General features: G+C 34.2%; 1 protein-coding gene across 1 annotated transcript in view; it reads left to right on the top strand.

Annotated features, from left to right (window-relative positions):
• Cad88C (cadherin 88C) overlaps window positions 1-17,938 on the top strand; it is a 99,310-nt gene extending 81,372 nt beyond the window's left edge. Inside the window, exons 11-16 of the mRNA XM_089105430.1 lie at window positions 40-2,607; window positions 6,520-6,855; window positions 11,964-12,168; window positions 14,204-14,336; window positions 16,196-16,321; window positions 17,683-17,938. Of these exons, the coding sequence (XP_088961556.1) occupies window positions 40-2,607; window positions 6,520-6,855; window positions 11,964-12,168; window positions 14,204-14,336; window positions 16,196-16,321; window positions 17,683-17,869 (3,555 nt within the window). The 3' untranslated portion in view covers window positions 17,870-17,938. The remainder of the gene's footprint in view (window positions 1-39; window positions 2,608-6,519; window positions 6,856-11,963; window positions 12,169-14,203; window positions 14,337-16,195; window positions 16,322-17,682) is intronic.
• Window positions 17,939-18,222: the final 284 nt, after the last annotated feature.

Here is an 18,222-nt window from a genome sequence, read left to right as displayed (position 1 = left end):
GCATATTCATTTTTTAACAAATTGAATTTTGTTTTTCAGGTAAAAGCCACTGATCAGGATGGGTGCGAACCAAACAACGTCGTCATTTACCGTCTTCAAAACTTTGTAGACAAGTTTACTATCAACCCTTCAACTGGCGTTATATTTGTTGCACAAGGTGCTAACCTGGATCCAGATCAAATGGAGCATGACAAATTATATGACTTGAAAATTACAGCTATAGACGGTAGTGTTGTTCAAGAGACCCGGAGTTCCTCAGGGAGCGTTGTGGTGTCAATTGAAGATGTTAATAATAAAAAACCTGTTATTATTCACCCTGAAGCAATTCAGATTTTAGAAAATACTCCTGTTGGTTCTGAGATTTATAGAATAAAAGCTTCCGACCTGGATGTAAATGCACTGCTGAAATATACCATAGACACTGTTGCCAGTGAAATCAGAAATGAAGATGGTTTGACAGTCCAAATTCCAGGTATTAGTGTGCAAAAATTGTTTGAATTAAATAATAAAACAGGCGTCTTAAAATTATCAAAAATGCTAGACCGTGAAATATTCGAAGTTGTACGTCTAGCTTTTGTTGTTGAAGATCTGGCAGCAAAAGGAGGGAGACAAATTAGTAATGATATAATGACAATAGTTGTTGAAGATGTTAATGACAATGACCCCCAGTTCTTAAGAAGTGAATATATTACATTTGTCCCTGAAAACAGCATAACAGGGACTTTGGTTGCCACCGTTGCAGCTCGGGACATTGACAAAAATCGTACAATAGTCTATAATATTTCTGAAAATGTAGTTGATTACCTTAAAGTTGATAGTAATACTGGTGATATTACCGTCAGTGGCTCTATTGATCGGGAACAAACTTCTTGGCTCAATTTCACAATAACTGCAATAGATTCGGGTGTACCGAGACGTAACAGCACTGTGCCTGTGTTTGTTCAAGTATATGATGAAAATGATAGAAATCCAGAGTTTATAGAGCCTCCAAGTAAATTATCTGTTTTGGAGAATGCTAGTCTTGGGACAATAATTGCAACGTTCAATGCAACTGACATGGATGCAGGTGATTATGGCCAAGTGACTTTTCTGCTAGATAGGTCTTCTTCAGATGGGAAGTTCGGTGTTGATCCTCAATCGGGAGAGTTGTTTGTTGCTTCTCATCTCAACAGAGAAGAAAAAGATTCTTATTCTCTGATTATTGAAGCTGTTGATAATCAACGCTACTCAGGTAATGTCAATAGTCGTCATGCGTTTCACCAGTTCACAGTATCAATATTGGATGTAAATGATGAAAAACCGGTGCTTGTACTGCCCCAGTTGTGTATCCTTATTTCCGAGCTGCACACCATTGGTGAGCCAATCGCACCAGTTTCAGCCCGGGATTTAGACGACAACGACTTACCAAATGGTAAGGTGTCCTTTGACATCACATCTGGAAATGCTGATGGTTTGTTTGATATTGAAGATGTTGCGCATAATGCTGCCCGTATATTTACCAAAAAATCTCTTCAAGGTAAATTTGGCAATTACTCATTACTAATACGAGGAAGAGATATGGCAGAACCGTTTAATGAAGATGAAGGCATGTTGAGTATTTGTGTTAGTGACTATAATGACAATGCTCCATATTTTATTTATCCTAGCCCAAATGCAACTATAAAAATGTTTGAAAATGAAACGGTTGGATATCCTATCATAAAAATTGAAGCTAAAGATGATGACAGTGGAATGAACGCTGCTATAAAATATAGTTTGAAGCAGAATCCTGTTGGACATTGGAAAGCATTCAGTATTAACGAAACTTCTGGTGTTTTATATTTAGTGAGTCATTTAGATGCTGAACGACAAAAATATTACGATATTCGTATCGAAGCCAGAGATTCCGGGCTACCGACCAGCCTTATGTCTGAGCTAGACCTTAAAATCGTTGTAAAAAGTGTGTTTGATGATATTCCACGGTTTGCAACTGACTCTGTTGTTTATAACTTTACAGAAAACGTTCTACCTGGACGGGAAATATACACGTTGCCCAATATAGTGGAACGTGATGTAGATGGCAGTATTAGTAGTGTTTGCTACTTTATCATATCCGGTGATGAATTAAATTACTTTAGGCTTGATTCAGTGCAACATACTTTACAAGTCGCTAAAACCCTGGATCGTGAGTTTATCGCTCATTTTAAACTCAGAATATTAGCTTCGGATAGCTGTAAAGTGCCTTCTCAGATAAATGAAGCCTCAATTCTGACTGTGAAAATACTAGTACTTGATGAAAATGATAACGCCCCTCGTTTTGTTCGAAGGATTTTTACTGGGGGTATTGTTACTAATGCTGTTTATGGAAGTGAAATTCTGACCTTGAAAGCTACGGATGCTGACATGAAGGATGAGCTAACTTATCTATTGGCGGGTGATATACAGCAGTCATTTTCTGAGGGGTTAGACGCCTTTGAAAAAAAGTCTACTAAATTGGTTAATGCAATTGCGGAGGAGCTGATACGAGCTGAAGATATTGTAACTCCGTTTATTCTTAATCAGACTTCAGGGGTGTTGTGGCTGAATTTTGATCCTCAGCCTGTCATGAAGGGGCATTTTGAATTTCAGGTAGGTTGGCTTTTTTTTGCCTTTGTCTGTATTGTTTCTAAAGATATCGCATGTATACAGACGTGGTTTTAGGGGGGGGGGAGACGGGGACACTTACCCCGGGCAGAGAAATTTTAGGGGCACTGAATTTCAAATCAATAATCATAATCATTTTTTTAATTTTATTTTTATTGAAATAAAGTAGAAGACACAGTTGGCAAAATTTTGTTAATAAAAGAAAATTTTGTTAAAACTTGACATATTTTTTTTAGACAAGAGAGGGGGCGCTAATCAGCATTTTGCCCCAGGTGTAAGAGAGGCCAGTCCCGCCACTGCATGCTTACACAAATTTTGGAATGTTATAGACATTTATGCAGACTCACGTTGCATACATAAAGACTTTCAAAGACTGCAGGGTTCGAGTCGGTTTCCTGAAAGTTTCATTCGTTTGGCTCTGTTATTTTTTTTTTCTGGCATATAATTAGGTTTGTCCAGAAGGTAATTATTTACCCTGTTTTAAGTGATTCCCTTGTATCATTTCTGTGTGATTGTCAAAGATTTTAGTAAAATATTCATATCATAAAACGCTGCAGTATATCTCTATAATATACTATGCAATATCGGAGTTGATACTGAGATGCCGCCCATTGTAAATCTAGCTTTTGCTGAGTTCCTTAAGAAGTTTTAGTGGCATTCGGTTTTTACGTTTTACGAGCAAAATGTATTTTTCAAAATTTAGACCGGGACAATGCTTTTCATTTTTCTCAATGAAATACAAAAAAGGGTACTTTTCAACGAAGTCAGCAAAAAATAGCCAGTTTTAAAAATCTTTGGGGGGGGGGGGCTGATAAAAAACTAACTCACTCTTTAGAAGTATTGAACCCTCACTACATGAGGTATATTCTACGTGTCAGCTGATAGTCTCGCGTATAAAACACTGAAATATGTAGGCACTGCGTCCTAAAAGACCCCTCATGGTAATTATGAAAACGACAACTGAAATTCCTAATACAAACCCTAGAGTGAGCAACTGGGGCCATGTCTGACGGTGCTCGGAGCTTTAAACCCTTACAACCTGGAAATGGGGACCTGGTGGCCAAATAAACAATCTCTGGCAGACATCCAAGAACGATCTGGATCCTTGTGATGACTTCCACTGATACAGATACCGTTGGGACAAGGACTGACTAAGTTGCTGAGAGGCTGCCGCTGACAGTTCATGTTGGACAAAGTCATCTATTGGCACAAGGCAGGTGCCTGGATCCCTGGATACCAGGCAGGGATTTGTTGATCCTTTCATCTATTGGCACCAGGCAGGATGGATCTTCGTCTGGTTCGCACCGAAACTGAACTGAATCGTTTTTTTTTTTTTTTTAAACAACCAAAATATAAACATCACTCACAACAATTGCTAAGGAAAGGTAAAAAAGCGCCGAATAAAAGACAGCTGCCTTGCTCTGACTCCCCGTCAATTATTCACCTATCAAGAAAATAAAATTCCACTGTCACATCGTGCTATTATCACTATAATGAATTATGTTTCGTCAATAATAATGAAAAAAAAATGCTTTAATCTATTTTTAAATAAACCAATATATATATAGTGGTATATATAGTGGTAAATGTATGAGTGGTATATAGCCTATATGTTATAGACATTTATGCAGACTCACGTTGCATACATAAAGACTTTCAAAGATTGCAGGGTTCGAGTCTGTTTCCTGAAAGTTTCATTCGCTTGACTTCGTTATTTTTTTTCTGGCATATAATTAGGTTTGTCCAGAAGGTAATTATTTACCCTGTTTTAAGTGATTACCTTGTATCATTTCTGTGTGATTGTCAAAGATTTTAGTAAAATATTCATATCATAAAACGCTGCAGTATGTCTCTATAATATACTATGCAATATCGGAGTTGATACTGAGATGCCGCCCATTGTAAATCTAGCTTTTGCTGGGTTCCTTAAGAAGTTTTAGTGGCATTCGGTTTTTACGTTTTACGAGCAAAATGTATTTTTCAAAATTTAGACCGGGACAATGCTTTTCATTTTTCTCAATGAAATACAAAAAAGGGTACTTTTCAAAGAAGTCACCAAAAAATAGCCAGTTTTAAAAATCTTTGGGGGGGGGGGGCTGATAAAAACTAACTCACTCCTTAGAAGTATTGAACCATCACTACATGAGGTATATTCTACGTGTCAGCTGATAGTCTCGCGTATAAAACACTGAAATATGTAGGCACTGCGTCCTAAAAGACCCCTCATGGTAATTATGAAAACGATAACTGAAATTCCTAATACAAACCCTAGAGTGAGCAACTGGGGCCATGTCTGACGATGCTCGGAGCTTTAAACTCTTACAACCTGGAAATGGGGACCTGGTGGCCAAAGAAACAATCTCTGGCAGACATCCAAGAACGATCTGGATCCTTGTGATGACTTCCACTGATACAGATACCGTTGGGACAAGGACTGACTAAGTTGCTGAGAGGCTGCCGCTGACAGTTCATGTTGGACAAAGTCATCTATTGGCACAAGGCGGGGGCCGGGATCCCAGGCAGGGATTTGTTGATCCTTTCATCTATTGGCACCAGGCAGGATGGATCTTCGTTTGGTTCGCACCGAAAATGAACTGAATCGTTTTTTTTTGTTTTTTTTTTAAACAACCAAAATATAAACATCACTCACAACAAATGCTAAGGAAAAATAAAAAAGTGCCTGATAAAAGACAGCTGCCTTGCTCTGACTTCCCGTCAATTATTCACCTATTAAGAAAACACTTTTCCACTGTCGCATCGTGCTATTATCACTATAATGAATTATATTTCATCAATAATAATGAAAAAATGCTTTATTCTATTTTTAAATAAACCAATGGGCTCAGCACCCCTAGTATTCCAATTTATTGTAAAGCAATGTCAATAAGTCGTGCTTTCCGTCCAATTTTGAGATTGGGCTGGTTAACCTTTGTTTGGTACCAAAACAAGTCATGGACACTTAATGTGCATGGTAGTTCAGAATTTGTCTTGAAAAACTATGGTCTGAAAAATGTTTTTGGTTTTCAATAAACTAGCTACGTAAGGATAGTGATGAGCTAAAGTACAACTGGAATATATGTGAATGAATACAAGGCCCGTTTCCACTGTTCTAATTGTTGTAACCAATTTTTCCCTAGCTCACAGAAATGGGATTTCTAACTAACAAAAAAATAATCATAGCAATATGTAGAAGTCTCTTACTCATGACTTCCTAAGTGGCCTCATGAACACTTCAAAACAGCTATAATCAGTTCTGAACTCGTTGCTGCTTGTTTGTATCTTCGAACAGAAAATATATTCACTAATAATCCCCCCCCCCCCCTAGAGCTCCCTTCCAGAGCAAAGCTAAAAAAGAAAATACAAAGAACAACTTTTTGCACTCCTTCTTCACGCCGGGCTAAAGATAAAATAAACACTTTTACCAAAAAGGTACTATAAGTAGGCCTATATATATTATTCACAATAATCGATCCGTAACAACTAAGAATCTACCTACTTGCAGATAATTGTCAGACTGAATCCAAATAAACTTTGACCTTTAGTTGAATCCAACTACTGCTACACAGTTTGCAGTAGTTAGATTCAGTTAGATTACTGCTACACAATCTAACTACTACTACACCCCCCCCCCCATTCATGAAAATGGGGGGGGGGGGGGCAAAATATCTTTTTCAAAAACTAAAGGGGGGACGATTTTTCTCAGTGAAAACACCCAAAAACGGCATTTTTCAAAATGTAGGAAGGAGGGAATGAATGCATCCCCCCTTATTGGCGCCACTGATGTTAGTGACACTATTACTTTTTACAGTTATTAAACCAACGTTAAAATTCCAAGGCACTCTCACAGGTTTCTCGTTTCCTTCATGAATGACGATATGCATATATATATTTTTTCAGGTTCTAGTCAGAGATTTTGGAGGTTTGGTTGATCGAGCCTCCGTCTTCATCTATCTCCTACGTGGAGATCAGCGGGTCAAATTCATTGTCCGTCAATCACCTACAGTTTCCCGCTCAAGAATCGATGCATTTAAAGATCACCTTGAGAATATTACAAGTCTGATTGTAAATATTGACGAAATCCGGGTTCATCAAAGTTCACTTGGGGCCATAGACAAAACTAAGTCAGATTTATATTTACACTTTGTTTATCCTGAGAATAATTCAGTAATAGAAGCAGAGGATGTATTAAAAATGCTGGATTCAAATGTGGAAAAGCTAGATGGCGTTTTCAAGGTAATCAAGTACGGGTATTGGGGTAAATCCAGTTTTACTATTTTCATTGAATCAGAGAAAATTTGTGTTTTATCTTGTGATGAAGAAAGGGATTGTGCTTTTGAAAGTAAATATGTGAGGTGAAAGTAAAAGTGAATTTGTGCTTTACCGCTTGGAAGAAAATGAATACATTACTTGATGCCTTTTCTTATTCTCTTCCTAAATATAATAATCACTCCCGGACAAATTCTAGTTTGGCCTTTAATATATGGCAAAGACGAAAAAACAATAAAAGAATAATAAACTTAGATAGAGGAGATAAACAAGCGATTCCAGCCAGTGGAACGAAAAGAAGCGAAAATAAGCAGATATTTCGACAATCCGTCTTCAGTGCTGGACAAAAAAACTAACTTTTCATGTAGATTTGAACAGAGCAGAAGGAACGTTCAAACACTTTCTTCTGCTCTGTTCGAATATACCTGAAAATGTTAGTTTTTTTTCAGCACTGAAGACAGCTTGGCGGAGGTCCTTGTCGAAATATCTGCTTGTTTTTGCTTCTTTCCTTTCCATTGTCTGACATTACCCTCGTTTTTCTTGGCTATCTAATTTTTTTATTCATTTATTATTTTTTGGTCTTTGTCATATGTCATGCATAACCAGTGTGGTCTTAGAATATATTTTGGCCCTTAATGGGACGCCAAAGGGTAACTTATTTCTGTCACCACACAGAAAATTGAACTTCACTAGAAATGGGTTTAAAAAGTGGCTATAGACATACCATACGTTTACAAATCAATTACTTAAAAGCAATGTATCCCAAAGGCAGTGGTTTATAACAATCTTATTTTTAAAAAACCGGAATTTATCGATATTATTTTTAGAAGTCAAAAGTTTCCTACCGTCGAGAAAAGGGGGTGCGTTTACATAAACCTTTGCAGTAAGGAACTGCAAAGCGAACGGAACAACACAGAACGGAAAACGTAAGAAAAAACGTAGGTCGCTTTCTTTCTACAAAAATGACGGGAATTAAACAGAAGAAGGCTTAGAAATGGAAATGGTTTTGAATTAGATTGTACGCATTAGGAAGGAATCAATGCGTTTGGAATTTTTAAAGAAATTATTTATTTTTAAATTATTAATTTTATAGAAATTATTTTAAAGAAATTGATTTAGTAGTTGAATTGTGAGTTTTAATTATTTTTTTATTTTGAATCATAGCCTAAAAACTATGGACAAGGTAATCAGTTTCATCTTAGGTTACCTTTTGGAGCCCTATTAAGGGCTCAAAATGTAATTTTCTCCTCAAGTGATTATTATAATATTTTGGAAAAGCATTAAAAAGAGCAGTGATGTGTCACTTTCTTCCTAGTTACATAATATGGTAAAGCCCAAATTTATCTGAATGAGATTTCATGGCCGTATTTTCATGATGAATTCCGTCCAGTTCTCATTCAACACAAATTTCAAATTTGAAAATTCCCTACAAAGAGAAAGAGGGATGACTGTCCTAGTTTTTTGGTCGAAACACTTTTTAGACGTCAACTCTCTCTGTTTTCTGTGGTTCCAACTTAAGCCCTATACGACTACTTAAGCCCTATACGAAAGACTTGAAACTGTTCTGTATACTGCAAACGATCGCTTTCAAGGGCTTTTTTTTCTTTAAGTTTGGCTTAACATTTTTTCTGCAAAATTTGAATTTGGTTTAAAATACGGAGAACTTACCCTCAAGCTAGAACACTGAAAATAATTTTGCGATTCTGAATGAGGATTCTTAGAAAACACTATAGATCACTCATGATTTATTCTAACCCCTTCACATTGGTGGTTCCCCATCCTTATCATATACTTCACCTGCTGTCGGACAATGATTTACTTACTGTAATTTACTTACTGCAATGATTTACTTCTGAAGTTGGTAGTCTAGTAATGCTATTATTTGCTTAAATTGGGTAAATAATCGCACCATTTTTGAACTTTTGGATTTTTTTTTTTACTTTTGGACAAGAGGGTAACAATTTCAGGCAGGGCTAAACAGTTCGTATACGACAGCGGTAGTAAAAGTACGATATATGTCAATTTGGGCGCTAAATTTGTCAAGTATTGTTGAATAGTAGATTAATTTCTTAAAAGCGTTAGAGGTAAAATTGCGCCGCTTTAACGGCAGGGGACAGATTATTGCTAAGAGGTGCTTAATCTTTTTTACATTCGTTATTTTTGGCTCTATAAGATTTTAAGTGAATACTAAATAATGTATTTTTTCCGAGAAATGATTAGTTACCCTATTTTTTGAAGGTATTCTGAGTTACCCTGTTTTCCCTGCGTCGCCCCCCAAAAAAATCCTAACCACACGTCAAATATATGATACTAATTGATAATACTATTTTATAAAGATTTTATCGGTCATTTCTTTATTGACTGAGGCCGAACCTCGTATTTTATAAAGCAAAATGCAATGTACTCTTGTAATATAAGCTCGCTGGTAATATGGTATTTACAGGACCAACTGGTATTTTTCGTCCACCGGAAACGTAACTCATTTCGGTTTTCGTACTGTAGTTTTCCGAAATTTTGGCTGCTATATTCCAGGGGATGTTATGTAACGTTTTTTCAAGAAAAAAAAAATTATTAACCGGCATTCCTAAACTTAAAATTTTCTGTAGAACTAGAATTCTATCGACCCAAATATTGAAGTCCGCTCCCCCGCGCCTTGTTTGGTTTTGAAAATTCTGAAAAGTCTTTTTTTTTCAAATACGTTTCATCCCTGTTTATCCCTTTTTGTCGATCGTATCGTATTTTTTACCATTTTTAATCCTTTTTTTATCCTTATATAACACATAGAACTAGTTGAAAAATATGGTTTTTGCTATTAATACTTTGTGCCTCTTCCTTGATGCCTAGAAAAAAGTCTTTGTTGTACAAAAAACGCTTGTTTGTTAATCCAACTGAAAATAAAACATTTTCCTCCTAATTCCCTCTGATTTTTCTTCACATTTTTAGTTATCCCTTCCCCAGTACAGAAGAACAAGAAGTTATGTTTAAAGGGACTAGACTATTCTAGACTTGGTGACAAGAATGAAACCTACACGACTATTTCGAATACATATTTAACTCCAGTTTTCTGTGGAAAATACAAACCAATTGAAAAAAACATTAAAACAAATAATTAAAAAAAAAACTTTCAGGTTTTTAACAAACTCTCGAATGTAAATCTCTTGTGTTTTTTTTTCCAAGGCATAAATAGCGCCTGATATAGTTTATCACCCTTTAATTCCAAAAATTGCTGCGAAATAAAAAAAATATTTTTTTTCATAAAAAAAAGCTTTTTCGAAAAAAAATAATTTTTTTTTCTTTCATAAAAATGTCCAATCTTTTTTAAAGTAGCTTAAGCGAAATGAATCTTCCGGGGACGTACCCAGAGGGACAGGGGCTTGGGCATTCCTCGTCCCTGAAACCCCAAACTTTCCTGAATTTCTGGGCACTTTCATGCAAATTGTCCAGCAAAAAGGTTTTTTTTATCCCCCCCCCCTCCTCTTCAAAAAAAAATTTCTGCTTACATGTCTATTCCCTTTGATGTAAGACCCCCGCTGCTCGTCAAAGGGGAGAATATGATATACTCTCTGATTGTGGAAGAAGTAACGTCGATGAAACCCACCAAAATTAGGGAAAGTGTCTAGAACAACACACGGAATTATATTACAGGGCTGCCAACTGCCGACGTAAAAAAAGTGTGCAAATCAAGGCCAAAAAAGAGTGCAAGTTGTTAAAAGCGCGTGCAAGTCAAAAAACTAGTCTTCCATATTATTTTCTGTTTCTTGCATTTTTTTTTCCCGAACTTACCCCTCCCACTCTAAAATGTTTGATCCGCGAATAAATTTGTGCGTGCGCACCTACTTTGCATAGTTATGTACTGCTGTAATTAATGATTTTTTACACTTTGTATTGTTAAGTTGTACCTCCTCAATGTCCATCCAAAGTTTCGGATAATAAATATTTATTATATTCTAGTGGAATAAATATTTCCACTCATTCTATGTGTCAAACGAATATTTACAAACCGCAAAAGTGTCTATGTGTTTTTTTTTTACTTTTGTACGGGGTAGACAAAAATTCGGGGAAGGGGGGGGGGTAAAAATCGGTATACGGTATAAAAAGTTTTAAAAAAAAAAATAAAACACCTTTTAATGGACGAGATAGGGTGTTTTATAGATTATAGATTTTTTATAGAAAGGGTTTTTTATAGATTATAGATTTTTTTATAGAAAGGGATTTTTATAGATTATAGATTTTTTAGAGAAAGGGTTTTTTATAGATTATATATTTTTTATAGAAAGGTTTTTTTTATAGATTATAGATTTTTTATAGAAAGGGTTTTTTATAGAAAGGGTTTTTTATAGATTGTAGATTTTTTATAGAAAGGGTTTTTTATAGATTAGGGAAAGCGTCTACAACAACATACGGGAAGCATAAATTATGAGAATAATTTTTTATTCAGATTTTGAGCTGTTACGTCTTTGGAGAATTCCTAGCCACTCAGTGCTTTTTGGGGAAACAAATATAATTAGTATAAAAATGATATGAAGTGAAATCAATAGCAGATCAGGCTGATCATATATTGCCAAGACATAAAAGGAAAACTATGAAAAAAGCAAACATTTAAATATGGACTGGTTTTATTTTTTATCCAGCTAGTTTTAGTGAACGTGCGTAGGGGAACGCTGAGACTCATATAATTTGAATAACTTTTGGCATGTTTTTTTTTTTTGCTTTGATTGTTTCTTTTTAATCATGAGCTATTTTTATATTTTAATTTAGTTTTTGTTCATTGCTTAAGATGGCTCTGTAGCCAAAATATTCACTTAGATTTATTCTACTCACTGGCTTCGGGAAAGTCACCTTTCACACGCTATTATGTTTTTTGTCAGATGGAAAGGGAGATGGTCTTCTTCATGAACATTTACCTATTAAGTGAATATCTTGTAACATAACGCCTTTTATTAACCCACATCGTAATGTGTAGATACAAATATTGAAGGCTCTTGTCATATACGCTAGTTTTCTACTGTTGAGACTTTTATTTCGGTCTCCTCAATTTTTTTTTAAAGAGATTGTAAATTTAGTTATTTCTTTAGGAATATAACGTTCTTGATACATCGCCTTCTGAAATATATCATTTGGCTGCTGAAACAGCGTTGCAAGAAAGCAAGAATAAAGAAATGGCTTTCTTATCTATGGCAGCAGTTTTCGGGCTTCTTCTTCTTCTTCTTTTAGGTGTATGTCTCTTCCAACGCAATCATCTTATGAGAAAACTGAGAGCAGCTACTGCAGCCTCTTATGGTAAGTACTGAAAAATTAGAAATTATAAAAAACCTACATTTTCGGATCTAATTTTTCATAAAAAAGAAAGAAACGGAAAATTGGGAATTCCATTTTAAGGCAAAAAACCTCCATATGACGTTATGTGGTTCTTGGTAGTAGCAGGCTACCAGTAGTTGCTACAGAAAAGAGAGAAAAGTAAAGAAAGAAACGCAGGTGAGAAATTACCAAAACTGTGGCACTCGTATGTGGCATTCAGCAGCTTAAAAAGGTGTAGCTTTCCTTTAAAGGCGTAACTCTGTTTGAGAATCAACGAATTATTAGTGCTTACATTCTTATGGACGAAAAGCGTTGCCAAATTTAACTAACTAGTTTTGCTTATTTATTTTCACGTTTCAATTGGTAACATTGGTGAAAATTTGGGAATGTCCTAAAAAATCTATAATTTTGAAACAACAAAAAAAAATCTTGGAAAGTTGTTTTTTTCAAATATGAATAGACCTGAAATGAGGTCAGGGGTGAAAAATGTTCGATTTGACGTTTTTGGTACTTAAAGAAGAGGGGAGTGTAATTCAGACTAATATTAGGGGGGGGGGGGGTATAATTACAAGGCAGGTGGTTTGGTCCACATCTCGACCAGATTATTCGAAAAAGGTGACGTCTATGATTATGAAACCCCTCTATTTTTTATGGTTTTTTTTTTTAATCCTTCTTGTTGTGAGATTACTTCACCGAAGCCATCTGTCGATTCATTCATACAAAGGAAGAAAATTGTCAAAACATGAGATATCGGGAATACTGGGACCAAGGGGCTTGTTTTCGGGTCCGATTCAGATATATACAGAAAATATGAATATCTATATATTTTGCGAATTACAACGATGGTACCTGACGCTTTGCTAGGTTAGATTCCTTCTTGTTTTTGGTGAAAAACTGGTGGACTTTTATTAAAATAGTTTTTAAGAAAAAGAAAGATTAAGTAAAATGTTTGTATAGGTGAAGAATATGGACTATAGTTTGTTTTGAGGGGAGGGGGCCTATTTCCAGGCCCTAAAATACATGAAAAAAAAAATCGTTTGCAAATCCAGCAAATCATGAAGAAAATTATGGTTCTATTGATCTGTGAAGCCGATTGATTTAAGTAGGTAAAATACGGTTATGTAAGGCATAAATTTTCTCTGCGCCTGAAGCTACCGCTTTTTAACAGCAATGTTGTTCCAATATTACTTTACGCTGCCGAGATTTGGCACTAAAATAAAGAACAAGAGAGGAGAGTCCTGTCTTTTGTACCCTTGTCTCCGCAGAATACTGAAAATCCACTGATAAGAGAAGACGTCTAACTAGTCGATCCGTGACATGACGAGACAATCTCTAAATTCCTTTAAAATGTTGGCTGTGTGCAACTCTGCATTCCACTAATGCTAAACGTAAATACAAAAAAAAAGAATCAGCAAAAATTAGCCTAAAAATAGCTGGACTATTTACAATTGGACTTAAGAAATGCTCGACTATTTACAGCTGGACTTAACAATAGCTAGACTATTTACAGCTTTGCTTAAAATAGCTGGACTACATATAATAATGCGAGAAAGGGCATTTGGTCCTTTCACCTTCTTTTCTTGGAAAGCAAAAGCACCCACGCAACATTTTTACAACATTGCAGAAGCTTATTGTTAGATAAATACCCCTCTCCCCTCCCTGTTGCCCTTTCTGGCTGAAAGGCCATGAAACGAAGATAGTAAGTAAGTAAAAAGTAAGTAGGACGGCACAAAACCCTTAAGGTCCAAACCGGTGGTGCTGATCTCCGTTTCGTGGCCCTTCAGCCAGGAAGTGCAATGGGGGGCTGGGGAAGAAGATCATCTGGGGGCATGCTTATAGAAGTATATCACCACCGGCTTGTACTTTAAAGTCTAATGTCTTCTTTTTACCTTGTAGGAGATTCCTCTCTTTGATAATGCTTAATATTGATGATTTTTATCTATGACAGTGTTAGGTCATTTATTTGCATGAAAAGTCTTCTGCCAAACTTTTGTTTTCATTTGCGAATATTTTTTAGGATCTGATCCAAGTCGTGTAAATACTTTATTAACGGTACCAAATACAAATCGTCATAGAGACCTTGGCAGTAATCCAATTTGGCAATCAGACACTGAGCAAAATGATTGGTTTAAAGATGACGATATGTTTAGGTAAGTTTTTCAAAGTAAATAGCGATAAAATAATGTTTAATTTTAGATTATATTACAGTCCGCTTACAACCAAGGAGGTAGTAGTATCTATTCACGAATATTTAGGGGAAGGGGGAGAGGCATGTCCTTTTCAAATAAAAAAAGGGGGGATATATTTTTTTGTGAATGATAATACCAAAAAAACAAGACATTTCAGAGAAAAATAAAAATCAGAAGTTAGGCGGGAGCAAATAACTCTAGATGTACAAGAGCAAATGCCCTTCCTCCCCTATTTGATGTTGGGTCATGGGTAGAAATTTCCAATGGGGGCTTTTTCAAGCTTGAAATTGTGATAGCAAATTTTACTGTCGTGATTAGCAGACATTTTTATATCCTCTTCTGTTTGCTACCCGATCCCCTGCACATTTATTAGCTTGCCTCCCTTCCCCACACCCAGTTGATGGTATTGACCTTAATGGTAGGCCAGTTAACTATGCTACTGAACTAATTTCCCCTTTTCATGCATTTTCAAAAACTAAGTTTCATCTTAACAGAACTTACTTGCTTATTGCTTGTCATTTTTATATTTAAACATTATATTGTGTTATATTGTTTTTACATTCTATTATATTTTATTATTTTTTATCATATTTTATCCTCTTGTAATATCGTTTTTAATTATATTTTAATCTGTTTTTAGTCCGTTTTAGTTTTTTGTCGCATTACAGGCATACATAGGCTAAATTCTATATTTTCAGCCACAAAGTTGAACTCTTTTCTGCTCTATAAAAAGAACTTTAATTTTTATTTACAGTTTCTGTTTTAATTCTCGTATATTAATTTTACTACAAAAGAAAACAAGTCTTGCAAGTTAATTTGGTTGCCTTTCAAGGGCGTATCTAAGATTTTTGCTCAGGAGGAGGGGGGAAGGGGTTACAAAAAAAGACTGAAAAATGTATAAAAATGTGTTCATATATATATATATATATATATATATATATATATATATATATATATATATATATATATATATATATATATATATATATATATATATATATATATATATATATATATATATATATATATATATATATATATATATATATATATATATATATATATATATATATATATATATATATATATATATATATATATATATATATATATATATATATATATATATATATATATATATAAATATATATATATATATATATATATATATATATATATATATATATATATATATATATATATATATATATATATATTTATATATGTATTTGTTACGTTTTTATGAGTCGAACAAAAAACTCAGGAGGGGGGGGGCCTTAAGCATTTTAACGCCCCCATCTTGCCTGGATACGGCCTTGATGCCTTTCAATGGCCTCATCCATAGTGAATCTTGTCTTTTTTATTTAAATATAATTTTGTTTTGTCATTGACAAAATTGACAAATTTTGACAAAACCATACTTTTTATAGAAAGCATTTTGCAGCTCCTAAGAATTTCTTTGGTAAAACCCAAATATACTATTGCAGGTTACAGAGTACCAAGTTTTATATAGCATTTAAGACTTTTTTTGCTGCACGAATCCTCTGGGGTGGATGGCTGTAACCCCTATCACTTCCCCTAGGTATGTTACTAGTTTTATGCAATTGTTATTCACCTTAAAACGGAATTTTTCTATTTCAGAAAAATGAAACCTCGGGCATCAGTTTTTTAGGAAAAAACGTGTTATGCCATACTTTCTGTGGTTAAATCCATAAAAAAAGAAAAAAAAATATAATAGATACATAGTATAATAAATAACACAGCAAGCATCGTTGATTTTGCCGTTAAAAAAATCTCTCTAGTCATGTATTTCCTTTTAGTCGTTTCTCCGAAATCGACGCTGGTGATGGAATGGACGAAAATGCAATTATTGACACTATGAACACCCCGAGTAGGTATAGCCATCTAGTGAACCCCCCGTCCAGAGGGTTGGAAGCTGTTAATCGGTAAGTAAAAGCAGTTATATCAAAGAATACATTGCCATATAGCTTGAACAGCCAGCCGCCAAAAATCTTATGCCAGGCCTAAAAACTAAGAAAAAACTTTTTTAAGATTTATTTAAAAGGAGCAAGTTTTGCCACATTTTATTCCTTTTTCTATTTATATGAGTTCAGACCTGCCTGGTTTTCAGTAAAAAAAAAAAAAAAATTTAAAATGAGAGTGATATTGATCAAAAAGAAGGAATAGTCCATAGTCTATTGTTATTATTTACCGATATTTATCATAAGTTATTGACCGATATTTGTAATATTTCAAGTAGTGTTATTATTTCTCAGAGTCAGGTTAAATTTCAGGTTTTTTATGTTCACATTTTTAACAACACATTCCAAGTTAAGAAAGAAACGAATAATCAATGATACAGTGGTGCATTTATAAACTATTTTTCCACCGTTGTCACATGAAGATCTTTTATAATCCACAGTGACTTACCTATGAAAATTAAATAAGTGCAATTGTCAACAATGATATAATTATTTTATTATGAAATATCAAATTCGGAAATTGGGTTTATTCCCTGAAATAAATTTAATTTTGTGTTTCAGTCTGTTTAAATTCATTTTTATAGCTGGTTTTCGGCAACAGTGACATTAGGCACGTATCTGGATTTAAAATAAGTTATGAATATTGGCAAAGAGAAATTAAAAGAAAATGGCTTAAAAAAATCAGAGGTCTCAGAAACGACATTAATTGCTGGATTTAAAAATTTTTCCGTTTCTCTGTTGTTATACAGAGTTTAGTATCATAATAATTTACTACTAAAACTTTCGTGAAAGATCTAAAATATATAAAAGTGTTATATTGTGAAAAAAAGATAAAATGCTTAACTCTAATGTATAGATAGAATTATTCAACAATAAATTTAGATAACATAACCACATGTATCATTTTGTAACAATTACAAAAACGTCAAAAAACGTCAAGACATTTTATTGTTGGTTTTAGTTTTAATTCTTATGGATTTTATTGTAAGTTCAACTTTGTATTTAGTTATTGATTTTGCTAAAGACAGTTCTTAGACATAGAGCCGAAATATTCTTTTTGTTTTGTCTAAATTTTGCTGTTTTTAAATAACTCTTCGTTGTAATACCTCTTTGTATAATGAGAAATGGAGTTTATTAATATAAATTATTATAATATAGTAAGATAGTAATTTAGTAATATAGTTCAGCAAATCCAAGCTGCGTTTGGGGATGGCACTAGTCCCTCCCCTTAAAGTTGACCCCTCTGTCAAAATTTCTATGTTGCTTTAACTCTTGGATTTGTAGAATGTTTTTCTATTACGATCAATCCAATCTTTTATTTTCAGCAACATTGTTAACGATGGAAGTTCATTGGATTCAAGGGCCGAAACTCATATATCTGAAAACGTGCATGGTTTATCCAAAGGTAAAACTGAAGGAATAAGTGACTACCACAAAAATATTTTTAATATATTAGACAAAATTAATAATCCCCTATTACAAGGGAAACCAATTGAAACAACGGAATTGTAAATATTTTTTCTTTACTTTTGTTGCAAATTTTTACGCTATTTTATTTAATAAAATATATTTTATGTTTTTATTGCATAAATTCTTTATGTTCGAATATTAAAATCGATCTCTTCATAGAACTTGGACTGATAATAGTCAAAATTAGGGACCTGGATAGTGGTGTAGGGCTCCTATTTCCCTACCCGTCCATGTTTGTAGGGCTTATAAGATTGGTTAGCTGTGAAAAAAAAAGGTTTCTCTTAGATTCTAATCCCTTTGACCATAGTCCTAAGCTATGCAGTTCCTGTAGAATATAGATTAACTGTTTTTAAAGCCTTTTTTTGTTAAGACCGATTTTTGTTGAATCATAGAAG

This window comes from Artemia sp. Qi Xiang Cuo, chromosome 19 (genome assembly GCF_049724085.1).
Source record: "Artemia sp. Qi Xiang Cuo chromosome 19, ASM4972408v1, whole genome shotgun sequence".
In the NCBI taxonomy this organism is placed as follows: Eukaryota; Metazoa; Arthropoda; class Branchiopoda; order Anostraca; family Artemiidae; genus Artemia; species Artemia sp. Qi Xiang Cuo.
Note: the sequence above shows the minus strand (reverse complement) of the source record. Positions and strands in the feature narration are given on the sequence as shown.